This window comes from Elgaria multicarinata, chromosome 19 (assembly GCF_023053635.1).
Source record: "Elgaria multicarinata webbii isolate HBS135686 ecotype San Diego chromosome 19, rElgMul1.1.pri, whole genome shotgun sequence".
Taxonomy (NCBI): Eukaryota; Metazoa; Chordata; class Lepidosauria; order Squamata; family Anguidae; genus Elgaria; species Elgaria multicarinata.
The window spans coordinates 19,355,611-19,379,030 of NC_086189.1; the positions used below are offsets into that span (position 1 = coordinate 19,355,611).

General features: G+C 52.7%; 2 protein-coding genes across 2 annotated transcripts; both read right to left on the minus strand.

The window, feature by feature from the left end:
- Positions 1–3,408: 3,408 nt before the first annotated feature.
- DNLZ (DNL-type zinc finger) lies at positions 3,409–7,466 on the minus strand. Its single transcript, XM_063144997.1, has 3 exons — positions 7,200–7,466; positions 6,437–6,576; positions 3,409–5,747 (listed from the first exon to the last, which is right to left on the minus strand). Exons 1-3 carry the CDS (start codon positions 7,464–7,466, stop codon positions 5,600–5,602), a joined length of 555 nt encoding a protein of 184 aa, XP_063001067.1. The 3' UTR covers positions 3,409–5,599.
- Positions 7,467–8,821: 1,355 nt separating this feature from the next.
- Positions 8,822–18,937, minus strand: CARD9 (caspase recruitment domain family member 9). Its single transcript, XM_063144528.1, has 12 exons — positions 18,673–18,937; positions 17,901–18,038; positions 17,194–17,519; positions 15,793–15,972; positions 14,807–14,959; positions 14,238–14,363; positions 13,525–13,719; positions 12,652–12,693; positions 11,812–11,860; positions 11,494–11,564; positions 10,470–10,546; positions 8,822–9,893 (listed from the first exon to the last, which is right to left on the minus strand). Exons 1-12 carry the CDS (start codon positions 18,935–18,937, stop codon positions 9,797–9,799), a joined length of 1,719 nt encoding a protein of 572 aa, XP_063000598.1. The 3' UTR covers positions 8,822–9,796.
- Positions 18,938–23,420: the final 4,483 nt, after the last annotated feature.

Sequence of the window (23,420 nt, forward strand, 5' to 3'; positions counted from 1 at the left end):
GGCGGCCCGGCCTGCCGAGAATGGTACCTCCCCAGTCGAGGGAAGTCTACCTCTGCGCAAACAGGTCTTGGGAACAGACAGAGCCCGGAGGTGTGTGCACCAACGAGGCAGGGTGACTCTCATGCCGGGGCGGAGTAAGGAAAAGCCTGCCGAAGCGAACTCGTGGGCAGGCGGTGCAGGGGTCGTCCCAAGCCGCTGCCTTCCGTTGGGACGGTTTTGTGCCTCTATCCCTTTAAATCCATTCTGTGCCAAGCAAAATCCAATCTTGCGTCTGACGGTAATCGGTCAATGTATATGTAAATCCTGTTTTGCATAAATATCCTCAGCCGGCGCGCTTTCTTCTCAGGTGCAGTCTGGAGGCCGTGGGGGGGGGGGGCGTGCTTGTCAGAGGGGGCAAGGTGGGAGGTCCGGAGGCAAAAGGCCCATCCGGCCGGCCGGCCGGCGGACTTCCTAAGGACTAGAGGCTTGCGTCGCTCCCCTCGGTAGCAGGGCCCACGTGGAAGTTCTGTCTTTAATTGCTAACGAAGGGGATTTTGATTTAAGACTTCACGTAAGCAGCCCAGGATCCCTTCAGCTCTGGCTCTAGCATGCTTTTAATCGCGGGTGGGTTTTCCGAGCAAGGGAGAGAGAGGGGTGTGTGTGTTTCCTTTTATGACCTTGGCCTACCGCAGGGATGGGGGACCTCGGCCCATGCGGCCCGCGGAGCCTCAGAGAAGGGAGAGAGGTCAGGAGAGGGACGGCTCGGTCAGTCAGGGAAAGCGCAGGAAGAGCGCAGTTCGCTTGAGGCTCAGATGGCGCGTGGAAGAAGCCCTCCGCCACGTGCCGGCCCAGGTGCTTCACCTGCTGCCCGGATCGGGATGGTGGAACTAACTCCTCCAGGTGCCAGGTGAGTTACTTCCCCCATTTAGAGGGAGGCATGTCTGCACACCTCTTTCAGCACGGAGAAAGAGAAAATGGGGATGGATAACATCAGGTGGGTGGGTGTGCTTCGGGGTAGGGTCTCTCCCCTGATGTTATCTGGCCCTCTGGATTTGACCCAGGAGGCAACCCAGCCCCTGGGATCAGTCCACTGCCCGACGTGCTCCTGGCTTACTAAATTTCGTTTGCATTCCTCAACTCCTGGCCAGGAGCTATTCAAGGATCCTGCTGTATTGCAAGCTGCCGCACTCTTGGGGACTGGGGGGGGGGGGGGACGGGTAAACAAACCCATCAGGCAAGGATTTCCACTTCCCCCATGTTTCCAGGACACCGGTAAAATTCCTGCCTGCTTCCGAGTTCTGGGATGGATGCAAACCCCTGTCTCGGATGGAAACTGGCTGTCCGGGTTGTGGCCAAAATCCTCTTGCAACTTCTCAAGTTCCCATGCCTTAATGCGAGGGGTGGGGAGGTGAGCCTCTGGCCCTCCTGGGGTCCCAATCCAGCTTTCTCTCACGTTCTTCAGTTGGACACCCCCTTTTCCCAACCACCGGTCATTTGCTGACTTCCCGGCTTTTGTATGTTTTCCCCCGTTATGAAAGGTTGAAATGTCTCCCCTGAGGTTTAGCTGCCGGCGGGGAGAACTTTGAAGCTAACGAAGGCTGATCTTCCTGGCCTCCCCCCGTTTGCCTTTGGCCCCACCCACCCCTGGGACACGCGGCCCTTGAGAGCATCTGACCACGTTGATAAGGTGCCCTTTTGTGCCAATCACGGCCTCTTAGAGGCAGGCAGGAGCATCACAGGTTGTATCCCGACAGCAAGCACAGCAGCAGCGCAAGCAGGGGTTGGATCCAGGTTTACACCGGGTTGACTCCTTCCAACTCCCTGGAAATGCGACACGGAGAGTCCGGATACCCTGCTGAATTGGGTGCGTGTAGAGCAGTTTGCCCCCCAAATCGGGCGGAGGAGCCCAGCGCTTCCTCTCGGGGACGGTCCCTTTGCTTTTGTAGAAGGCAGATCCTGGGATCCAACTCCTCAATGGGAGACCCCACCAGGAGGAGGCGATGGGCTCGTCTGTCTTGCTGCTGCCGTCCCAGTCCTTGGGCAAAGGGACGTGTGTCCTTGGTGCTAAACGAGGACGGGAGGTGGAGGGAGGGGCACGTGGATCACTCCCACAGCTGTCGAGGAGCCCTGCTGCGTCGCTTCGCGCTCCTGTCAAGCTAACTGCACAGGCAAAAGCCCTGCTGCACTTTCTGCCTCCCCATTCATCCATCCAATGGAAGGGCCGGCCCAGGGGGATTGCTTGTGGCCTGGCCCTGCCAGTTGAAGTGCAGGCTGAAGCCAAGTGACAGCAAAGGGACGGGGGAGGAAGTTCCTTTGCAAATGAGCTTGAGGCCAAGAGCGCATCGGCAAAACGTCTTCTGTCGTCTTCTCAACGCACTGCCAAAGCGAAAGGTCCTGTGGCGGAGTCCCTGCGAGAAGTAAGCGGGCGCCTGAGCACCAGCCCGGCCTCCTTGGAAGCTCCAAGCCCTGATTTCTGCCTCACAGCCAGGAAGGCGCCCTCTTCTGCTCCCCCAGAAGCAACCCCAAAATACCTGTTTTGGTGTGTGTGTGTGTGTAAGACTTGACCCCTTTGCAAACCTGCAGCAAAGGTCTCTGCACCAGGCCATGGTTCTCAGATGGGAATCCGCTCTTGCTTGCACCTGGCTGGCTCACCTATCTTAAGCAGGTGGGTACAGTGACACAGGTGTGTGTGCGTGTGTGCACCAAAAGCCCAATAAATTCGCCTTTCCAAATTAGACGGTCCAAAATCAGTCCTATTTCATCAGAGAGCAAAACCAGCTTGGATGGGTGACTTAAGAAAATAGGAGCGACTCCGGCGCGGCTTTTTCCACCCCCTCCGACTCTCCTAGCCGGCAGCGAACTGAACGAACTGGAATCGGACCGCTGCTTGGCTGAAGATGGTTTGCCCGTATACTTGAATGTACTCGCTAATTTATTGATTTCTGAAGCGTGTTTGACGTCATGTTCGGTGGGGACGGGACAGACAGATCTTGATCCGCAAGGTACATTTCTCTCCCCTCGCCCCTAAAAAAGAAAATGCTGCCAAATGAATTCATATATATATAGTTATAGATATGGGGTGAGGGTGGGGGCGTTTAATAAAACATTTTGTGATCCAAACTCTTCGGAGTTCTTATTTTCTCAACCTGCGAGAGTAGGCCTGATTTCATCCTCCTCGGATACGAAAACGGAGCTGAGTAAGAAGTCAGAAGGGATCGGAGCAGCAGGAGAAGTCTACCGGGACCAGCCTTTCCCATGCTGGTTGAGGATAATGGGGGTTGTAATCCAAGATGGCTAGAGGGTGCCGGCTGGGAGAAGGATGTCCTTGAAACGCTTCCTGCTGAGACCCAGCTGTCTCTCCCCTGCACTCCAGAAGGCCAGAAACACACGTTGTAGGCAAATTAGCCCTTAAAATGGGCAGACCTTGAAGCAAGAATATTTACAGCCCCAGATGAAACTTACTGGATACTGAGCAGTACGTTAAAATAACATTTCAGTAAATTCTTAGTTCAGGTGTTGAATCTCTTTTAGCCGGAGGGCCGAAATCAATTCCCTTGCCTGAAAAAAACAACCAGCAACACACTAGAAAAGGTCCCCCTTGTCCAGGGTTGGCACGGTGGGGCAGGACCCACACCCCGGCAGGGGCCCACCGACAAAGGAGCCCCCTGGAGTGCTCCTGCTCTTCCTCACTGCAGCCTGCTTGTCCATCCGGCTTCTTGCTCTGACCCAGACAACGGAGGCTGTGAGAAGGAGGAGGAGCAGACACCGTGGCCTCCTCGCTCTCGGCCTCTCAAGCAAGTGGTGTCCAGGAGGAGGAGGAGGAGGAAGAAGGACGACATGTGTGGGTAACCATGGTGGTGAGGGAGGGGGCCCTATTGAGGGTGCCCTAAAAACCACTCTTCCGTTTGCCTCTATTGCTGGGCCACTGGGCCAGTGACTCCGTTTCCCTCCACCAGGGATTCACGCTTCCACGACAATGCATCTCATTCAACAAGTGGGAGCTACACAGACCCTTCGCGGCAGGGGTCCGCTAGGCCAACACCCCCCCACCCCCAGATCCACTTGTACAAACAATCCTTCTTGCGGTTCACTGCAAGCAGGGAGAAAGAAAAAACTTACAAGCGAAACTTACTAGAATGGGCAAAAGCTCAACATTTCTGTTTGAGAACAGTAGGCAGGAATACTTTTTGGTGCACGGAGAGAAATCTCTTTCTTCTAAGCTTAAAGCCCACGACCACCCTGTCCCTTGCTTTTGGGGGGGGGGTGAGAATGGCCACAGAGCTCAGCCCCCCTTTTTCATTTTTGCTGCATGACTGCCCCCTGCTGGTGTTGGGAGCGGGGAATCGCGCATCCCAGGAGCGGGGTACAATCCCAGGATCTCCTTCTGAGACCGGCAAAGCTGGATAAGAGCTTTAGTGGAAATAGGGCAGAATTGACCTGTGGTTCAAGCAAGGCGGGTTCAGCAACCCTCCGGTGCAGGCGAGCATAACGTAAGCACGTGAGAAGAGCCGTGCCGGAACAGACCCAAGGGATGAATTCGGGATCTGCCTTCCTCAAGAGGGCGGGGTCCGCTCAAAGAGGGCCCCTCTGCCCCATTTTGAGGGCTTTCTCTCCGACACGGCAGCTGACCCTGTTCAGCGGGGGGCAGAGGCCGTCCAGCGCCAGTGCAGCTGACCCAGCGCAAATCTAGCTCCAACCCCAGGGGCTCACCGAGTTTTCAACGATTCAGAGCTGAACTTGGCTCCCGGCATCGCTTTCCCCTCCGCCCTGCCGCACTGGAAGAGTTTGTCCCCGTCAATCTCTTCCTCTGCCACAATGAGAAGAATGGCTGCGTTGGCTCCACGCTCCTCCTAGGCAGCCTTTTACGCCTTGGAGGTGACGGGGGACAGGATGCAGCCCTGGGGGGGTGGAGGAAGAGGCCTCAACCTCAGCCTTCCCCCACATGGTGCCCTCTAGATGTGTCGGACTACGATGCGCACACACATGTGGTTGGATACACGCACACGCACACACCACACAGCAGGGGTGCAAAACATCAGGTCTGTGGATAAAGCCCCCCCCCCCCAGCTCTCCAGTTCGGCGTTGGAAGAGGTTGGTGCCCTTTCTGCCTCATCCACATTCCCTCCACACGTGCTATCGAAGTGCAAATAAAACTGCATCGGTCCTTACAAACGCCTCCTTTCAATAATTAGAAACTGATAAGAACATAAACCTAAGAACAGCCCTGATGCTGGCCCAGGCCAAGCCCCCCCCCCCAGCCCAGTGCTCTGTTCACACAGGGCCCAGCTAGATGCCCACGGGAAAACCACACGCAGGATAGGATTGCAACAGCACCTTCCTGCCCATGTTCCCCAGCAACTGGTGCACATAAGCCTACTGCCTCTGATCCTGGAGATAGCATAGAGGCATCAGGACTAGTAGCCATTTGATAGCCTCCGCCGCTGCCTCTTCCTCCTCCTCCTCCTCCAGGGATTTATCTAAGCCCCAAGAGATTGGAAGAGACACATTCACCTAACCAAGGTAAGTTCAATGAAGGCTTTCTTCGAGGGGGGGGGATGTGTTGGAATAAGAGGGTATCAAATGGGGGTGTCCTTCCCCTTCAATCCCAGCTTTAGCACTGTCATTTGGGGTCTTTTTCTCCATCGCCTTCTAAGTGTTGGCTTGGGGGTCCCACCGGCTCCGCGTCCTCGAGTAGGAGCTCCACAGCGTCTTCACCAACGACCCGCCTCACTTTCTCCCCTTTGGCGGCCAGGATCTCCTCGATGTTTCTGCATCACGAACAACGAGGGCGCGTTAAAAGTGGAGAGTCGAGGCGGAGGCTGCATTCCTCTAATTCTGGCTTCCTGCAACCTGGGGCCCTCCTGCTGTGTTGGACTGGGGATGATGGGAATTGCAGTCCAACACATCAGGAGGGCACCAGGTTGGAGGAAGACCGCTCGAACAGCTGGAAATTCTGGTGTGATTTGTCGCCGTTTTTCCTTCTTCTTCCAGATCTCTTTATTTGTTTGTTTATTTATTGCATTTATAGCCCAACTTTTTTCTTCCAAGGAACCCAAGGCAATTTACATCCTCTTCCTCCTCTCCATTTTATCCTCACAACAACAACCCTGCGAGGTAGGTTGGGCTGGGAGTCTGACTGTCCCAAAGTCACCCAGTGGACTTCCATGGCTGAGTGGGGACTAGAACCCGGATCTCAAGACTCCCAGTCCAACACTTTAGCCACTACACCGCACTTGTGTCTTTAACAGTGGCTTGGCAGACAGAAGTTGAGCAGGTGAAGCTTTTCCAAGCAATGCACATCTGCCTGCTAAACGGCTGCCCGTTCAGCATCTGCGAAAGACACACCGAAAGATCGACACAAGCTTCGAACAGGTTCCGGTTCTCGCCCCCCCCACCCAGCCGAAGGACCAGAAATCCTAACGGAAGGCAACGTCTCCGGTCCCTTTTCCCTGCTCACCTTTTCCCACCCAAGTCTGAGAACCAGCCCAGGTTATCGGCGATGATGTGGTGGTTTTTGCAGCCCGAGCATTTCACGATCACCACGCCGTTGTGGTAAGCCACCTTGGAAATCGTCTTGGCGGACCGCGTGCCGCACACCTGAAAAAAGAACACAAACACAACATTACAAACTCCTTTAAAAGTGGTCGTCTGGATGAGCCAGCACGGAAACCTCTTTTCCTTTGGAGCCAGTACATTGCTTTATATTTTAGATAGACAATATTATTGCATAAGCTAAGAAACGAAGAATAGCTGGTGCCTGAGTGTTGCTTTCTTTCCTCATCCCGCCACAACGCTTTTCCTTTTGTGCCGTGTCTTTTAAGATAATGAGCCTGAAGGTAGAGACTTATACAAGATTACTCTTTGTAAGGCAAAGTGCTGGGAGTTGTAGTCCAACACCCCTGGAGGGCACCAGGTTGGGGAAAGTAGAGTCTGATCATTTCCCTCCCTGTCGCAGCCTTTTGTCTTTGAGCTTTCTCTAACTTGGTTCCCTCCAGATGTGCAGGACTGCAACTCCCATCATCCTCCCGCTGCGGAGTTCTGGGAATTGTAGTCCAACGTATCTGGGCGGGACCAGGTTGGGGAAAGCTGAGCCTGGCAGAAGGTTTCTTTGCCAGGTCCCAAGATGGCCGCCCAGGCTTCACCACTCACAGGCCGCGCCCCCCTCAGGTTTCCCTTCGGTCTCCCCCGCCGCGTATCCGTCCGTACACACAAACACGCACCTTACACGTGTACACCAGCCTATAGTGCGCTGCGGCCTTCACGGACGGCTGCTCCTCCGCGTGTCGTGATCCGCCGCCCAGGCTTAGGCTCAGGCCCCGCCGCCGGGGAGTCGCGGCAAGCAACGAGGCCGCCGGAGCCAAGCGCCACAGCGGGCCGCCGAGACCCCGCCACACCCGGCGGCCCAGGAGCGCACTGGCGGCTCCGGCGGCGGCGGCAGCGGCGACGCCGGGGCGCCTCAGCAACAGAGAGCAGGCCGCGGCCGCCATCTTAACTAAGGGCAGGCGGGAAAGGCCTTCCTCCTCCTCCTCCTCCCCTCAGCGCGGCTGGGGCATTCTGGGAGTTGTAGTCCAACACCTCTGGAGCGCCCCAGGTTGAGGAAGGCTGGTTTAGAACAACACATCATCATCATCATATACTAATTAATATAGTAAATGCTAATATAATATCATAAATATGGTAATATTTATTACTAAATATTTCCCACCATCCTAAACAGTCTCCTTTATGCTTTAAATAAATAAATAAATAAATAAACTCATTTCTTTTTATTTTCTCCCTCTTCCCTCCCCATCCCCTTTTCCTTGTGTGTCATGTCTTTTTTTTGGAATGTCAGCCTTCTTTATTGATAAATTGTAAGCCGCTCCGAGAGCCTTTTGGCTGACGTGCGGGATAAAAATACTCTAAATAAATAAATAATAATAAATGAATTAAAAAATAAATGAATAATAGTAAATAGTATAACATAACAACACATAAAACAATAAACTGAATATATAACTTAAGTATGCATTTATATAACTTAAAAATAGGTATAACTTATTATAAAAAGAATAAATATGATGATGATGATTTGCACCAAGTGAAATGTGTTTAATAGCTTATTTATTTATTTCATTTTTATATCGCCCAATAGCCGAAGCTCTCTGGGCGGTTCTTGGGTCAGATCTGGGGCGTGTGTGTTGGGGTTGCAACTCATATTAAACCTTGACAGTCTTTTAGCATTTACAAAAGGAATAAAGACTGATCTATTCCGGCAGGCCTGTCCGGTGAAATTTTAGAATGTTTTTTAATCAGTTTTTAATGTGTTTAGTATTCACTGTTGTTCCCTGCCTTGATCCAAGTGGAGAGGCAGGTAAGAAATTATTTCTTCTTCTTCTTCTCCTTCTCCCTTCTTCTTCCCCCCTCCCCAGCTGTGATTTCTCCTCCGTGCAAATCCTTCCCGCTGGAACTCCTGAGTTTCATTGAATTAAATGAAATTACTACCGTAAATGTAGATCGTGGATTTACCGGGGGGTAGGTGGGCGGGCAGTTAAAGCAACCGTGTTTGCATGGGGTTTCCAAAACCAAACAGAAAAGAAATAATATGCTCCATTTGTTTTATTTATTTATTTGAAAAGCCCCTGGCCCAGCCCTTCATGCATCGCCGCTCCGCCAGGATGACTTACGAAGAAGCTAAAACAATTCAAAACAACCACGTAACAGCAATAAAGCCGTGGGACAAAAGCACAAGAGAGCACACACACCCCCAAATAAATAAGGACGCAACCCTATGCATTTTTAGACAGAAAAGTCCTAGCGTTCCCCAGCCTGGGAGTTGTGGGACTTTTTTTTTTGTCTCAACACGCACAGGATTACCAACTAAATCACATTTCCACGTGGTTAATTATGCTGAACTTCACGCAGAGCCCTTTTAGTGCCAGCTTCGGCATCAGCATTCCCCAACCTGACGTCCTCTAGATGTGTTGGACTACACCTCCCAGCACCCCCCAGCTAGGAATGCTGGGAAACGTAGTCCAACACATCTGGACATGTTTGCAACCCCCTAATGTGGACCTGACCTTCCTCTGCCCAACACTCTGTGTGTGATGTGTTCAAGGATTCCCAGTTCATGACCCTGCTCACCTTGAGAGAACCAAATGCAGATTTTGCCCACCTTTACCCAAGTGCGGGTGCAACACTAATCTCCGCCTTTGCTAATGCAATGAGTGTGCCTTGCTCTTTCGCTCCCTGCTGTCAAGTCCAAACAGAGTCCGAGAGAAAGAGGGGCTGTATATAATCAGGGCTGCCGTCTCCAGGTTTCTGGGTGCCCTTGGGCAAGGCACTTTCTCCCCGCCATGGTCACCAGCGTCTCTTCCTCTACACTGCATTGGCAGGCAGGGAGCCAGGAGGCTGCGGCGTCTCCTGCTCCTCCTCCTCACCACCTCCGTTGCCTGAACCAAAGCAAGAGGCAGGTGAACAAGCCAGTTGCAAAGGGCAGGAGGAGGCACAACTCCATGGACTTCTTGTCAGTGGGCCCCTCTTGGGATAAGCGTGCCCAGTCATGCTTATCCTTGACTTGCCTTCCTTCCCTTCCTTCCTTTTTACTGCTTTCTCCACTACGGTTCGACAGGACTAGAGATTAAACCTGTTTGTAACCCGATTATGATTATGATTAACAACCACAAAAACTGTGCAAGGTTTTGAGATCTCCAGATCTCTTCATCGGGCGAGATGCCTTTTAAATGCTACTCAGTCCAAAGAGAACGGTCAACTGGGTATCCTCCACGTTCCTTGGGAATGAGAAGGACGACGCCTGGTTGACCGGAGGCCGACGCTGTCAGGAGCCCTCGGTGTCCGTGTTGTCGCTCCCCGACGTGTTTTCCCAGTCCACGGCGTGGTATTTGCCCTTCTGGGCTCTTCTCAGGGCCCTCTTTCTGCAAGGGAGGGTTCCGGGTGTGTCTTTAGAGGGAGGGGTGCCCACCAGCCCCATGGCCCAATAAAACCATCTAATTCATCATCACCAGCCAAGCCGACCCATCCCATCCCATCTTCCATGGGTCCCCCTCTCTCACGGTCACCGCGAAATGTTGGGAGGTGCAGGCTGCAAAAGGGGGGAGCATTTCTCTAGCTCTGCTCACGCACAAGTCCCGGGTTAGCAAAACCTAGCAACGCCTTTAAGTTTAGCAGAAATCATTAGAACCTACCATGCTCCCAGACTGTGTTTTCCCTTAAGCCACAGAGGTAGCATCTCAGGTCTGGGGACAAACCTGGCCCACCTGGGGTCCCAATCCAGATCCCCTTCCCCTGGCTGCAACCCCTTTCCACCAACCACCCATGGTTCAGTAGTTTCCCCCCTTTGGCCCCGCCCACCAGTGGGATGCGGCCCCCGAGAGTGGGATGCGGCCCCCAGGTTGTGCACTCCAACCTTAGCAGCAATAAGCTCGCCTGTATATTTTTGCCCGTCTCAGGGGTAAAGATTTGCATCAAGAAACTGGCATGGGGGGCGTTACCTCTGGTAGTGCTCAAAGCTGTCCTTCATCCGGCGGCGCCCTTTCTCCGCCATATCCCCGTTGAGGTGGTCACCATCCTGGAAAAGCAAAGCAAAACCAGGGCCTGAAGACTTTGAGCGGGCGGCAGCCCAAAGCCACTCCGCTAAATTGCAAGAGAACCAACCGACTGGGCAGGCGAGACCCTGAACTGCCAGCGCGGAGCTCAAGGTTCTACATCGGGTCCGTGCTGGTTGGGGATGATGGGATTTGTAGTCCAACCCATTTGGAGGGTGTCAGGTGGGGGAAGGCTGTCTGTGTCTTATATCATTCTACATGCTTGGTATTTAGGGAGGCGCTGAGAAGCACGTTTCCAGCCCTCATGGGTCCTGTTTTGCCTCATCGATGGATTGTTGCCGAAGCATCTGTATCTGAAGCTCCTACGGATCTCAGGCTACGTCCTATTCAGCCAAAAATCTTGTTTTGGGTTTATTGGACTCCACAACGCCTTTTCAATAAGGATCTCTCCAAATTGCATAACTGTTGGAGATGTAATGCACCTCACGCTTCTTTAATTCATATGTTTTGCCAATGCGCCGTAGTTGCCTCCTTTGGGGAGGAAGTTATAATAAGGATAAACTTTGTACTGGAACAGTCTTTAATATGGAACGATGTGCCTGCCCTCCTAAACTACCTACCGGCTTCTTGGAAGTTAACACATGGTCAGCACAAATGGATCTTCAGAGCCCCTTATGACAGCCAAAAGATTTAAACTATCACGCTGGAAGGAGAAATGCTCACCTCCCATAACAATGGATTGAGGACTTTGCAAAGTTATCAACATTTGAACGGGTGTTATATAGGCGCGACTTGCGAGTGGATAACTATGTGAATATTTGGTCTGCTTTTCTTGAAACCAATATATAACTCCTTTTTTTAAAAAATGAATGCTATACTTTGTTTATTGTTGTATTTTATATTTTGTCGAGTTTTGGTCTTTCGTTGCATTTTTATGAATGGGTTATAGAAGGTTAAAATAAACAAAAACCTGTGGTGATTGAGGAAGCGAGATATTTCCCAGAGAATTGAACTGCTGGTCTTGAATGTCGGAGCATTCTTCTGAGAACGTGGAGGAAAAACAGAGAGAGACAATAAACAAAATGCAGATTCACTGGCCAGTTATTACTTGCTAGTCAAAATATTATGCCTGTGCGGAACCAAAGTGTATTCAGAACTAGGAGACTTGTCTTTTTAGTTTTGATCAATGATACTTCTGAACCCTAACCCACCCCCCCGCCTTGAAGTCCTGCACCTCTGACTTAAGCAGAGAGGGAAAACCACACCGGGTGACATAAAAGCAACTTACTTTTTTCAGCGCCTTTCCCATCTTCGTCTACATTTCCATGGGGAGTCAGCTTCATGCAAGAAAAACAGAGGGGGTGAGCAGGGAGAATAGCTTCTTTTTGTGCATGCATGTTACTGATGATCCTTTCCTCATTTCCCACCAAGGAAACACGAAGAGACCGGGGAGAAAAGCGGGCTGTTTTCTGAAGGAATTCTGCAGATGCAATCAAAACTCTGCACATGTCTTTTTCTAGCAGTCACAGAACTGAAGATTAGTCAAGGATCCTCAGTTTATCACCAGCAAGAGGGCCAGCGCTTAGGTTATAGGCGGCGGCGGGGTTGTGGGGCCTGAGGGTCAATTTCCAGAACCTTCAGATGGGTCTTTCAGTGGGGGCTGGTGACTCGGATGTCAGTGGGGCAGTGAATCCATTCTGGGTTTCAGTCGGAACCAGTCAGAATTCTAAAGGAGCTGTCCGCACCTTGTACAGATTCTTTAGAGTTCTGACTGGTTCCGGCTGAAACCCGGAGCGGATTCACCGCCCCACTGACATCTGAGACACCAGCCTCCACTAATCCATACACACACCCAAATAGCCACCACCACCCTCCCCATATGTTGTAAATTTATTGTAAATATGAGAAACTTATTGCGGTCCTAAGGACCTCTCAAACAAAACCAAAAAAGGCATTGTTCCCGACGCATTTCAGGAAAACCTCTTTATAAGGGGAAATTCTTATATATATTTTTCTTCTAAAACCTCCAAATAATCCCAAGTAGCCATTTGGAAGTTTTAGGCTATAGGTGGGTAAATGTTCTAGAGACATGGTGTCAGCAGTGGGATTTTAATGAAACGCAACTCACTTCTTGGGAGCTTCTGGATGAGGTTTCTTCAAGGTCTGACGTCTGGAATGGGAAGACGTGAATTGGAAAGGAGTTAGGCAGCGACAATGGGGAAAAAACGAAGTTATGCACCAGGGCTCAGATGCTCAGAGAAAGCACTGCCTAAGGACAGGATCCGGGTGAGTGGGCAGGGCGGGGGGTGGAGCGATATTTAGAATGGACCCGAGCCTCCCTCCTGCTCTACAAAGGCTGCAGTCTGGACCGCCGGACATTCCTGTACAGGGCAGCCCTACATTGAGTTCAGTCAATCCCACCCCAGTTACTAAGGCGTGAATGGCAGCGAGAGCAAAAGTTCAGTCGGACGCATTCAATAAAAAGCAACCCCAGTGCTTCAATGAACAAGAATACTCTGAAAGAAATCACATTCCCTAAAGCAGCCTTCCTCAACCTGGGGCGCTCCAGATGTGTTGGACTGCATCTCCCAGAATGCCCCAGCCAGCTGGCTGGGGCATTCTGGGAGTTGTAGTCCAACACATCTGGAGCGCCCCAGCTTGAGGAAGGCTGCCCTAAAGCATTGGGGACCAAGTCGTTGTAGTACCAGGGTGGGGAAAGTCAGACCCAGGGGCCCAATCCTCGGGTTCCCGAGGCGGCCCCGCCCCCTTCCCTTGGCCCTGCCCCTACCCCCTTTGTAAAGTTTTCCCCACCATTCTAAAAGGCTGAAATGTCTCTCTGAAGGTGGAGAGAGTAATAAGCTACGGGAGGCCGGCATGCTATGCAGCTTTGGCTCCGCCTCTTCCCCCATCACCCCGCCCACCCCCAGAAGCTCCTCCGCAATGGAATTGGGGCCCCGGGGGTGGAAGCGGCCCCCCGCCCGCCGCTCGGCCGAGGACCCACCAAGGCGGAGGGATCGAGGCGCCGCAGGCGGTTCAGCTTGGCTTCGGCGCGGAGCAGCTGCTCCTCCTTCTGGAACAGCTGCAGCTGCAGCTCGTCGCAGCGCTCGCCCAGCTCCCGGATCTGCTTCCGGTAGAGGTCCTTGTCCCGCAGGCTCTTGGAGTACTGCTTGTGGAAGCCCTCTTGGGTCAGGAGGGCCTGGCGGGGGTCGAGGGAGGGAAAGAGGGTGGGGAGCGTCAAGCCCCGGGCCAAATCCGGCCCGCCAGAGCTCTCCGGGTGGCCGCACAGCCCCTCGCCTCGACCGCCAAGCCTTCGCGCGCTGCTTCCTCCTTGCGAAGAGGTTGAGATGCCTCCCCGAAGGCGCAAATGGCGGCAGCGGAAGCATTGAGCGAAAAGGGGCGGGTGGTGTTAGCCACGCCCCTTTTGCCGTCGGCTCCTCCCACCACTGGAATGCACCCCCCATAACTTCCCCAGAATGGTCAAGGCAGCCATTTTGAGAGAGCGCCCACAACACTCCCTCAACCCCACTTGGAGTCCCCTGGCTAGGATGTGGGGGAAGTATAAAGCAGGGATTTTGTGTCCGGCCATGCCCACCACGCAAACCCTATTGAAAACGGGCAAACCCCACCTTCCCCATGGCAGCCATTTTGTGAGAGCCCCCACGACACGCCCCAAATTCCAAATGTGCCGAAAATTCCAAATGGCCCCAGACGTACCTGATCCCTTTCGGCGGCCACCTCGTCCATCTGTTTCAAGATGGCCTCGATGCGATCCTGGTAAATTTGGTTATCGTTCTGCAGAGATATACAGCTCAGCTCCAACGTCTCCTTCTCTTCTACAAGCTATCGAGAAACACACAGGTGGGTTTAAGGAGTATCTGCGGGCATTAGGCATGGTAGGGCAGGGTTTTTTTTAGAGGGGGGTGGGAGGAGGAGAACTTAAGAACCTCAGAAGAGCCCTGATGCTGGACCAGACCCAGGGTCCATCTAGCCCAGCACTCTGTTCACAGAGTGGCCCACCAGCCGTCGGCCAGGGATGAACAAGCAGGACATGGTGCAACAGCACCCTCCCGCCCATGTTCCCCAGCCACTGGCGCACACAGGCTTACTGCCTCGAATATAAGAACCTCAGAAGAGCCCTGATGCTGGACCAGACCCAGGGTCCATCTAGAAGACACGGCTATTGCCAGATCTCTCCACTGCTCTGTGTTTGTGCCCAAGACAGAGAGGTGTAGTGGGGCCCACAGCCTCATGTGACGCACAGGCGCCCTCCAGGGTGAGCTCACTTTGTCCCTCGTGTCCTCCGTCCGCCGGAGCGCCTGGCGCACGTCGTAGATGGCGTTGACCAGCTCCTGCTGCTCGCCCAGCATGCGCCTCCGCTCCGCCTCCAGAGCCTGGGTGGAGACGCTGTCCTTGCCAGAGCTGCCTTTCTTGGTGACCTAGGAGCGTGGCGGAAAGAGGAAGATGAACGGGGCAGAGCTAGGTGGCACGGAAGACGGTCCTCTCTGCTGCTGGGAGACCCTCCCGTTGTCATTTATTTTAATTATTATTGCTACTACATTTATATCCCGTCTTTTCCCTCCAAAGGAGCCCAAGGCTGCTTCCAGGCACCTCCTCTCCAATTTATCCTCACAACAGCCCTGTGAGGTAGTCACCCAGTGAGCTTCCATGGCTGAGTGGAGACTCGAACCCCTGCGCGTCTGTCCATCCCCCCCCCCCCCAGCCATTTGCTCAGCTGATGTGGCCATCCCTGTTTTGACCCACAACCAGCAGGGGAAAACACACCAACGGCTTTGCAGTCACTCACGCCAACTGGCATCCCGTTACTTGGGCTTTATTTAGTAGATCCCTCGCTTTCTGATCCCAGGATTTTCACTCACATCCCCCTTCCCATATATTTGCTTAACCTTCAAGCAGGCTTTGCGGTACCCCCGCCCCACCCCATCCCCGTAGGCTTCCCTCAAAAACCACAGGGACTAGAAGCCCACTTCTTAAAACAAGCAAAAAAACGGGAGCCTTCAACTCCTGGCTCTGGCCCGTCATTCCCTTTGCCGGCTCATGGACAGCCACTCCAGGTCTAACCTTGCTCGTGGCCGTGGGAATAATACTGGCCTACCTCGCAGGTTGGTTGTGCGGTTTCATGGGGCAGGGGGGGGGAAGGGGGGGTGGACGGCGAAACGCTCTGCTAAGCTCCAAGGCCGGCGGAAGGAGCCGCCTGGCGGAGAGGCTGCAGTTCCCCCCGGGGGTCCCCGCGCCCCCGGCCCCAAGAGACCTGCAGCGTGCTCTCCAGCTCCTTGTTCCTGGCCAAGAGCAGCTCCTTCTCCCTCTGGATCTCCCACACCGCCTCGTGGCTGGGCCGCTGCGCGATGGCGTGCTTCAGCTTCAGCGTGTGCTTCCGCTCCAGCTTGCAGCTGTCCTCGGCTTTCATCAAACTGTGCCTCAGGGAGTCGATCTGCCAGGCGGGGTGGAGGGGGGGGGGGAGAGAAACGGAGAGAGGCATGAAGCGCAGCGGAAACAAAACGCCAAAGTGACTTCCAGGGAATGAATGGTGTGCGTCCGGGCTGAGGAAGCTTGCAGGGTCAGAGGGGGCGCCGAGGGTCAGCATGAGGGGGCAGGCGCCAAGGGCCCACAGCCCTGGAGGGGCCCATTGATGGGATCCCCCTGGAGCTGCTCCTCCTCCTCCTCCTCCTCCCCATTCCCACCTGCTTGTTCCCCTGCCATCTCCCACTCTGGCCCAGGTAACGGAGGTGGCGAGGAGGAGGAGGAGCAGGAGACACTGCGGCCCCCTGGATCTCTGGCTGCCAAGTAAGCCAGTGGCAGCCATGAGGAGGAGGAGAAGGAGGAGCAGCTGGTGAGCATGGCGCTGAGAAGGGGGCCTCACTGAGGGCGGCCATGGAGGGTGCCTTGCCGAAGGTCCCTCTGAAACCCAGGGGCAGAACCGTGCAGCTTTACAGCTAAAAGTTGGCCAAGCGCCACAACTGATTCCACAGGAGCTGAAGCCTCGCGCTGCGGCTGTTGCAGCAAAACCAGCAAAGAGCTTCGTGGCAACTTAGGCCACAGAAAAAGAAGCCCCACAACTCCCAGCCTTCCCCCCAAACAACCTGGAGAACGCTGGGAGCTGCACACAGAACTTTTTTCCCTGTCTAAACGTGCGTCGGAGCGCATCCTTGAAGATTCCCAAATTCGTTCTGGCAGGAGGTTTCGCGGACACGAACCCCCGTCATCTGTTCACCTCAACTGGGCAGGCTGATATCCACGTGCCGATGGGGGAGAGAAATAAACTGTGTTGTCAGAGGGTTCTGACAAACAGGTTCTTTTTTTCTCCCCAGGGATTATTTTTGGGGGAAATTTAGGCGGGGGGATGTCCCCGTACCCCAGCCCTGGTTTTTTCCCCAAACCTTCAGATCTTTAGTGAAAAAGATACTGGCATTTATTTTATTTTTGGCCCCGCCCACCATGGAATGCGGCCCTCGAGAGCTTCTCTGGAATGGAATTCGGCCCTCGGGATGGAAACGTTCCCCACCCCTGTTCTGTGGCAGGAAGAGCAGCACGGAGCTCGCTGAAGGTCTGGTCCACTCTCTCTCTCTCTCTCTCTCTCTCTCTCTCATCTGCATCCCCATTGGTAACACCTCTCTGATCTCCTCCGCTAGCAAGGAAGGGCGGAGAGGCCCACCTCCAGCTGCAGGTCCCGATTCTTCATCAGGGCCACGTTCTTCTCCTCGCTCTGCTTGGCGTAGCTCATGGCCAGCTCGTAGTTCTCGTCTCTGCAGAGCTTCAGCTCCTTGCTGAGGTTGTCCCTCTCCTCCTTCATCTTCTGCGCCCGCTCCTGGTGTTTGCGCAGGACGCTGTCCCTCACCCGCATCTCCTTGATGAGGTCCTCCTTGGTGCCGAGCACCAGGTTTAGCTCCTGGACCTTCCGCCTCTCTTCCCAGATGGCGCCCTGGAGCTTCGAGATCTCGCTCATCAGCAGTTCTGTCAGGCTGGACTCTCCGGCCGTATCTGCGGAACAGGGAAAGATTTGTGGGCTAGAGGGCGAAGGAGGAGGAGGAGAAGAAGGTGGTGAAGGTAAAGATGAAGGTGAAGAAGTGGAAGAAGGAGGAGATGAAGAAGAAGGTGGAAAAGAATAATGGGAGGAGGAGGAGGAGGAGGAGGAGGAGAAGAAGAAGAAGAAGGAGGAGGAGGAGGAGATGAGGAAGAAGAAGGTGGAGGAGGAGGAGAAAAAGAAGAAGGTGGTGAAGGAGTTGAGAAATTATGCCCAGCAAAGGAAGCGTAGGGCTCTCGGTAAGGCAGGGAGCTGCAAGCCAGCCTCTTAGTTACAACCTCTGAAGAAAGGGGGCTGCAATGGAAGGTTCGCCAAAATCTATCAGATCAATATATTACCTATAATCATGGAGAAGACCCTGGTGGGGTCTTCACCTGTTATTTTCTTGTAAAGCTGAGGGTAGTACAACTCCAGGCTCTCGAGGAATGCCACAAAACCTTTCTGGCCTGTCCTTTGGAGAATATCCAGGAGGACCCCTGCAGATTTAGAACAAAGAGGCGCTTAGCACAAAATATCCGAAGGTCAGTGAGGGCCGAGGGCAGTGACGGCAAATGGAGGGAGGCACCACACGGTTTTGCCATCTCGGTACACTGGAGGCTTTGGCCAACGCTGTGTGTGTTTACTCCAGGGGCATTGAACCCCATCGCCCCTGTGGGCACATTCCAGCCCACCTGGAGTCGCAAGCATGTTCCCAGACCTCATGGATACGGCCAAAACAATCAAGCAAACAAACCAACATTTGACAATGTACAAGTGGTGTCTGCCAAACTTTCCCAAATTGGCCCTGGTCCCAAAGCTGTTGTACAGATAACTCACAGAAAGTGCCTGAGATTTGAGTACTTGGGAAAGTGCCACACACACACCCACTCACACACCCACACCAACAGAACATTAAAACAGCCCAGCTGAAAGATTGCTTCATTTCCCCCCTCTTCCCTCCTCCACTCTTTTTCCTCGTGCGTTGTGTCTTTTTAGATGGTCAGCTTGCACCCAGGGATTGCTTTGATTTTCTGATTGCACGTAAGCCGCTCCGGGACCCTCTTTGGCCGAGGTGTGGCATTAACGAGACTTTAATTGATTAAATAAATACAAAAGTAAGTAAATCCATACCCGTTTTTCTTTTCCTGATCACCAGGCTGGGGTCGTTGAGTACTTGTTCCTCGTCGTCGTGGTTTATGACTTTGCACTGCCGGAGGTAAGGCGTAATCCTGGAAGGGTCGACCACCGAAATCAGCTTGACCCGGAAGTTCTCCAGATTATTCCAACACGTTTCGTCATCGTCCTCTAGCTCGGACATGGCGGAGGGAGACAGGCTGTGCCTGAGCTCTGCCGCTCCTCGAGGAGGGCCGGATCCGGCAGCGGGGATGGCAGCCATCAACTGGAAGGCAAGAGGAACGGGATGGTGATGCCGGAAGAGCAGGGAGCGAACCAGGAAGGGGAGCAGGTTGGTGGATACCTGCCAGGGAGAGAGGCAGGCGGAAGGAAGGAAGCAAAAGTCTAACAAGTCCCATTTGTTTCCAGGGGTCTACTCTAAGTAGGACTCACATGGGATACAACCCAAAGAGAGGAAGGCAACCGCGCAAGATAGGAGAGGTCAGCCAGGTAGCCATCCACCAGCTTTTTATTTTATTTATTACATTACTATATTGGCCAATAGCTGAAACTCTCTGGTTTCGCAGAAAAACACCCTCGGTCTTCTCTCCTTCCTCACGAGGCCTAGAAACTTCCTGCAAAGGGAGAGCGTCAAGGCCTCAAGATGTCAGCTGGCTTGCATGCGAGCGTCATTTCTTGCCCCATGACAGGTGCTAATGAACTTTGCAAGGCCAGGATAGTCAGGCGATGGCCAACGTACGCTTTGCGAACGGCTGTCGTGTTTCTTTTGCAGACATTTCGGGGTGCAATCCAGCGGAGGGGATTCGGGACTTGGCAGAAGCCCCGTTGCAACGGCAGAACGGGAGGTACGCCACCAGCACAAACAAATGCCGGGAGAGACATTGCCGGCTCCACGTTTCGGAGAACTTACGCAAGGCACCCTTCATGGGTCCCGAATGAGGCTGAGGCCCGACCGGGCGCGATTGCAAAATATGTGCCAGCGACAAGCCAGTGACATTTCATTTGAGGAAGTCCCTGAGTCAGCGAGAAAGCGAAGGGAAGCCTGGCTTCCTGCCCCTGGGAGGGAAAGGTACGCATTTCTCGGGACTACTGGTTTCTGGTACCTTTCTGAGAATCTGCATCAACAACTCACGAAGGGCAGGGGCGGCTCAAAAGTTGCCCGCACAAGCACGCCCCTTCCTTGCGTAACGTGGTTTCCAGAGTCACACAATCGTTGCATCTTCCCTTTTGCGGAAGACAAAAAACGCAACTTCACCCTTTGTGGGTCGGCGTACCGTCACCCCTGCACAGATGGACACCCACATCCCTGAGGCGGCTCGATTTTCTCGAGTTAGTTCCTCACTAGCTGTGCAACCACCCTGCTTTTCTTCTGCAATGGCATTTCTTTCTGGTACTCTAGCCTGCTTTAGAGTTTTTCTACACGAGGCTGTTAATTCACTGCATCTCCTTTCGGCTTTGTCACAAAATTGAGATCTGGGTGTTCCACGAGGAGCGTTTCCTTTCCTGCTTTTCCGCCATATAACCTCTAGGTGGCACTGCGGAATAGTGCAAATACACAAGCGGAAATCATACTTTCTTTCGCTTTCACAATTTAATGCGGCATTTAAAAATACTCACCAAAAGTGCCGATTAGACAAGGAAGCGAGACTGGTGGATCACACCATCGTCTTAACACCAATGAGTGGGGAATAACAATAAATGCTTCGCGTAGAAAAGCTCTTAGTTCCCCTCCCAACGATGCAGGAACTGAAACAGACAGTGGCAAATGGCAGTTGCTTGAGAAGCTGCCTGAGCAGGGGGTAACTTTTTTAAAAAGAGCTTGGCGTGTTTGGAAAAACCGGAGGAAGCAAGAAGAGAAAGAGAAGCCTAGCAGTTCCCTGTTGCCTCTGACTTCTGAGTTCTCCCCAGCCCTGGAATGCCAAATAGCTATTTCTTCCTGTTCTCTGTGGCACATGGGAGATGGTGGTGTAGCTACACCTTGGATTTAATTGTCTTATTGGGGGGAGGACAAAGGTTTGGGTGGGGGGAAACGAGACCATTAAATCCAGGGTTCAAAATAACTCCCAGCTGCCTCAGTTCAGTCGCTGAGATCAAGTGAGGCGACCCGTCTCTACTTGCCCGGGGGCAAAGAGAACCGAGTCTGGTCCCGCCACCATTCTAGAACTCCCTCCCAGCACCGGTCTCTCCAGGCTCAGCACTTTTAGGAAGGCTGAAAAACAATATACAAAATAGAAAGTGATTTGCACAAATTGCAGCCACAAACTATTTGCGCGTTTTACAGCCGAAATTTGCATCATGTGTGCGAATTGCTTTATACAAATAATTAAACACACCCACACCGAGAAAGGTCAGCGGGCTGAACTCCATGCAGATGGAATCAGGCCAGCTCACAGGAAAGCTAGCCCCAGTCCAGGGGGCCTGAAATGATTAAAGCTTGGCGAATTTCACCCCACCCACCCCCAGATGAAGTCCTCTAAAAGCCCCGGATTTAAACACAGCTCCTCTGGTATTTCCGAGGCCTAAAAAACCGTGAGCATAACCTTGACAGCCAACCTGGGTGGGGGGGGGGGGGGCGGCCCCTGCTTAGGCTAACCGGTTTATCATCACAACACTCGTCCGGCAGTATAGACCGAGAAGAAAAACCACTTCAGCAGAGGAGACCCCCCCCCAACGTAGGCACAGGAGGAAGGCGCAGCGTCTCCCCTCCTTCTCGCATCTTCTAAACAATGGACTTCCACCAACCTGAGCACGGCTTTCAGGTCGAAAACGCCCCTGGCAGCGCTGCAGCCGTCCTCCGAAACTGCGGTAAGAGTGTCTCGAAATAACCCGGGCACTGCTGAGAGCCGGCCGGGAGAGAAAGGGGAACTGACCGACACAAGCACGCACACTCCCCCTTTTGAAAAGGAAAGAGGAAGTCATGAGGCCGGGATGCTGCAGGATTCAGAATGGCCACTCCATTCAATGACAGCATGTCCGGAAACCAAAATCCACCCCTACCTCCTTCCTACGCCCCCCCCCCCCACGATTATTTGCCTGTTTCCCAATTTTCGTGCAGTTTTCCCCCATTCTAAAAACTTGAAATGCCTCTCCTGAGGATTCTTTACTGGTAACAAGAGCTTTAAAGGGAATACAGCGGAGTGTTTTTGGTTTTCTGGCTCCACTATGTTTTAAATTAAAAACAAAATCAACCGAGATGCTGCCGAGCGAAGCGTCAGCCTCCAGTGCCCTCTTTCTGTCCAATTCTCCGTCGTGGCCCACGTCTCTGAGCATCAACCGTTTGTCTTCTGCGAAATGCGTCTTGGAGCAGAAAAATGAGGATTTAAAGGAGTGGTTGTTAGGGTTTGGAGCTCAGCCCCCCCCCTCTCCCTTGTACTTTTTTTTGGGAGGGGTGCAAGCCCCCTCTGGAAAACATTTTGAGACCGGCAAGCTCCCCCATGGCAGCCATTTTGTGAGAGTGCCCACAACTGAGATTCCAAATGTGCCCACCGACCCAAAAACGTTGCGTCCCCCGTGTAGTGCAGTGAGGCCGATAAGCTTGGTGAATATTGTAATGGGTTTTGCGATCAGATCCTATGAAGAAGACTCAATCCTCTGGGCTGCCTTAAAATAATCAGAAAAAAGGCTACTAGCTCTGGTGCTATGAAATGTCAAAAGAAATTTCTTTATTTTTATCCGAAATAATTTTTTTTTAAAATGTTCAAAACAACTTTCAATCAAACTTGTACAACGCTCAACGTTTCGGATCTGGAGATCCTTCGTCATGGAGTTGTACAACGAAATAAATTACTTAATTATAAATTTAAAACCTAGATATTTTTTACGAAACCGCAGTGTTCATTGCAGTGACGTTTTTCCATGGGAGCTGGTTGTTAGATGATCTTCCTTAAGTCTTCTAACGACCACTACGAAATATCTGGGGTACAGGAGGATGTATACTAGCGATCTGTGCATGAAGAAGAGCCCTAGCGTGCCGTTTCTAATGTGGCACAGGGGCGAAGAGAGGCCGTGTCCCTAAATTCCCATTTAAACATCATCAGTAAGAACAATTGGGTGGGATAGCTAATACCCTGGAAGACAGAAACAAACTTCAAAGTGATCTTGATAGGCTGGAGTGCTGCGTTGAAAACAAAAGAATGAAATTTAAGAGGGATAAATGCCAAGTTCTACATCTAGGAAATGGAAACCAAATGCACAGTTACAAGATGGGGGATACTTGGCTCAGCAATACTACAAACGAGAAGGATCTTGGAATTGTTGTAGACTGCAAGCTGAATATGAGCCAACAGTGCGATATGGCTGCAAGAAAGGCCAATGCTATTTTGGGCTGCATTAATAGAAGTATAGCTTCCAAATCACATGAGGTCCTGGTTCCTCTCTATTTGGCCCTGGTTAGGCCTCATCTAGAGTATTGCGTCCAGTTCTGGGCTCCACAATTCAAGAAGGACGCAGACAAGCTGGAGCGTGTTCAGAGGAGGGCAACCAGGATGATCAGGGGTCTGGAAACAAAGCCCTATGAAGAGAGACTGAAAGAACTGGGCACGTTTAGCCTGGAGAGGAGAAGATTGAGGGGAGACATGATAGTACTCTTCAAATATTTGAAAGGTTGTCCCACAGAGGAGGGCCAGGATCTCTTCTCGATCCTCCCAGAGTGCAGGACACAGAATAATGGGCTCAAGTTACAGGAAGCCAGATTCCAGCTGGACATCAGGAAAAACTTCCTGACTGTTAGAGCAGTACGGCAATGG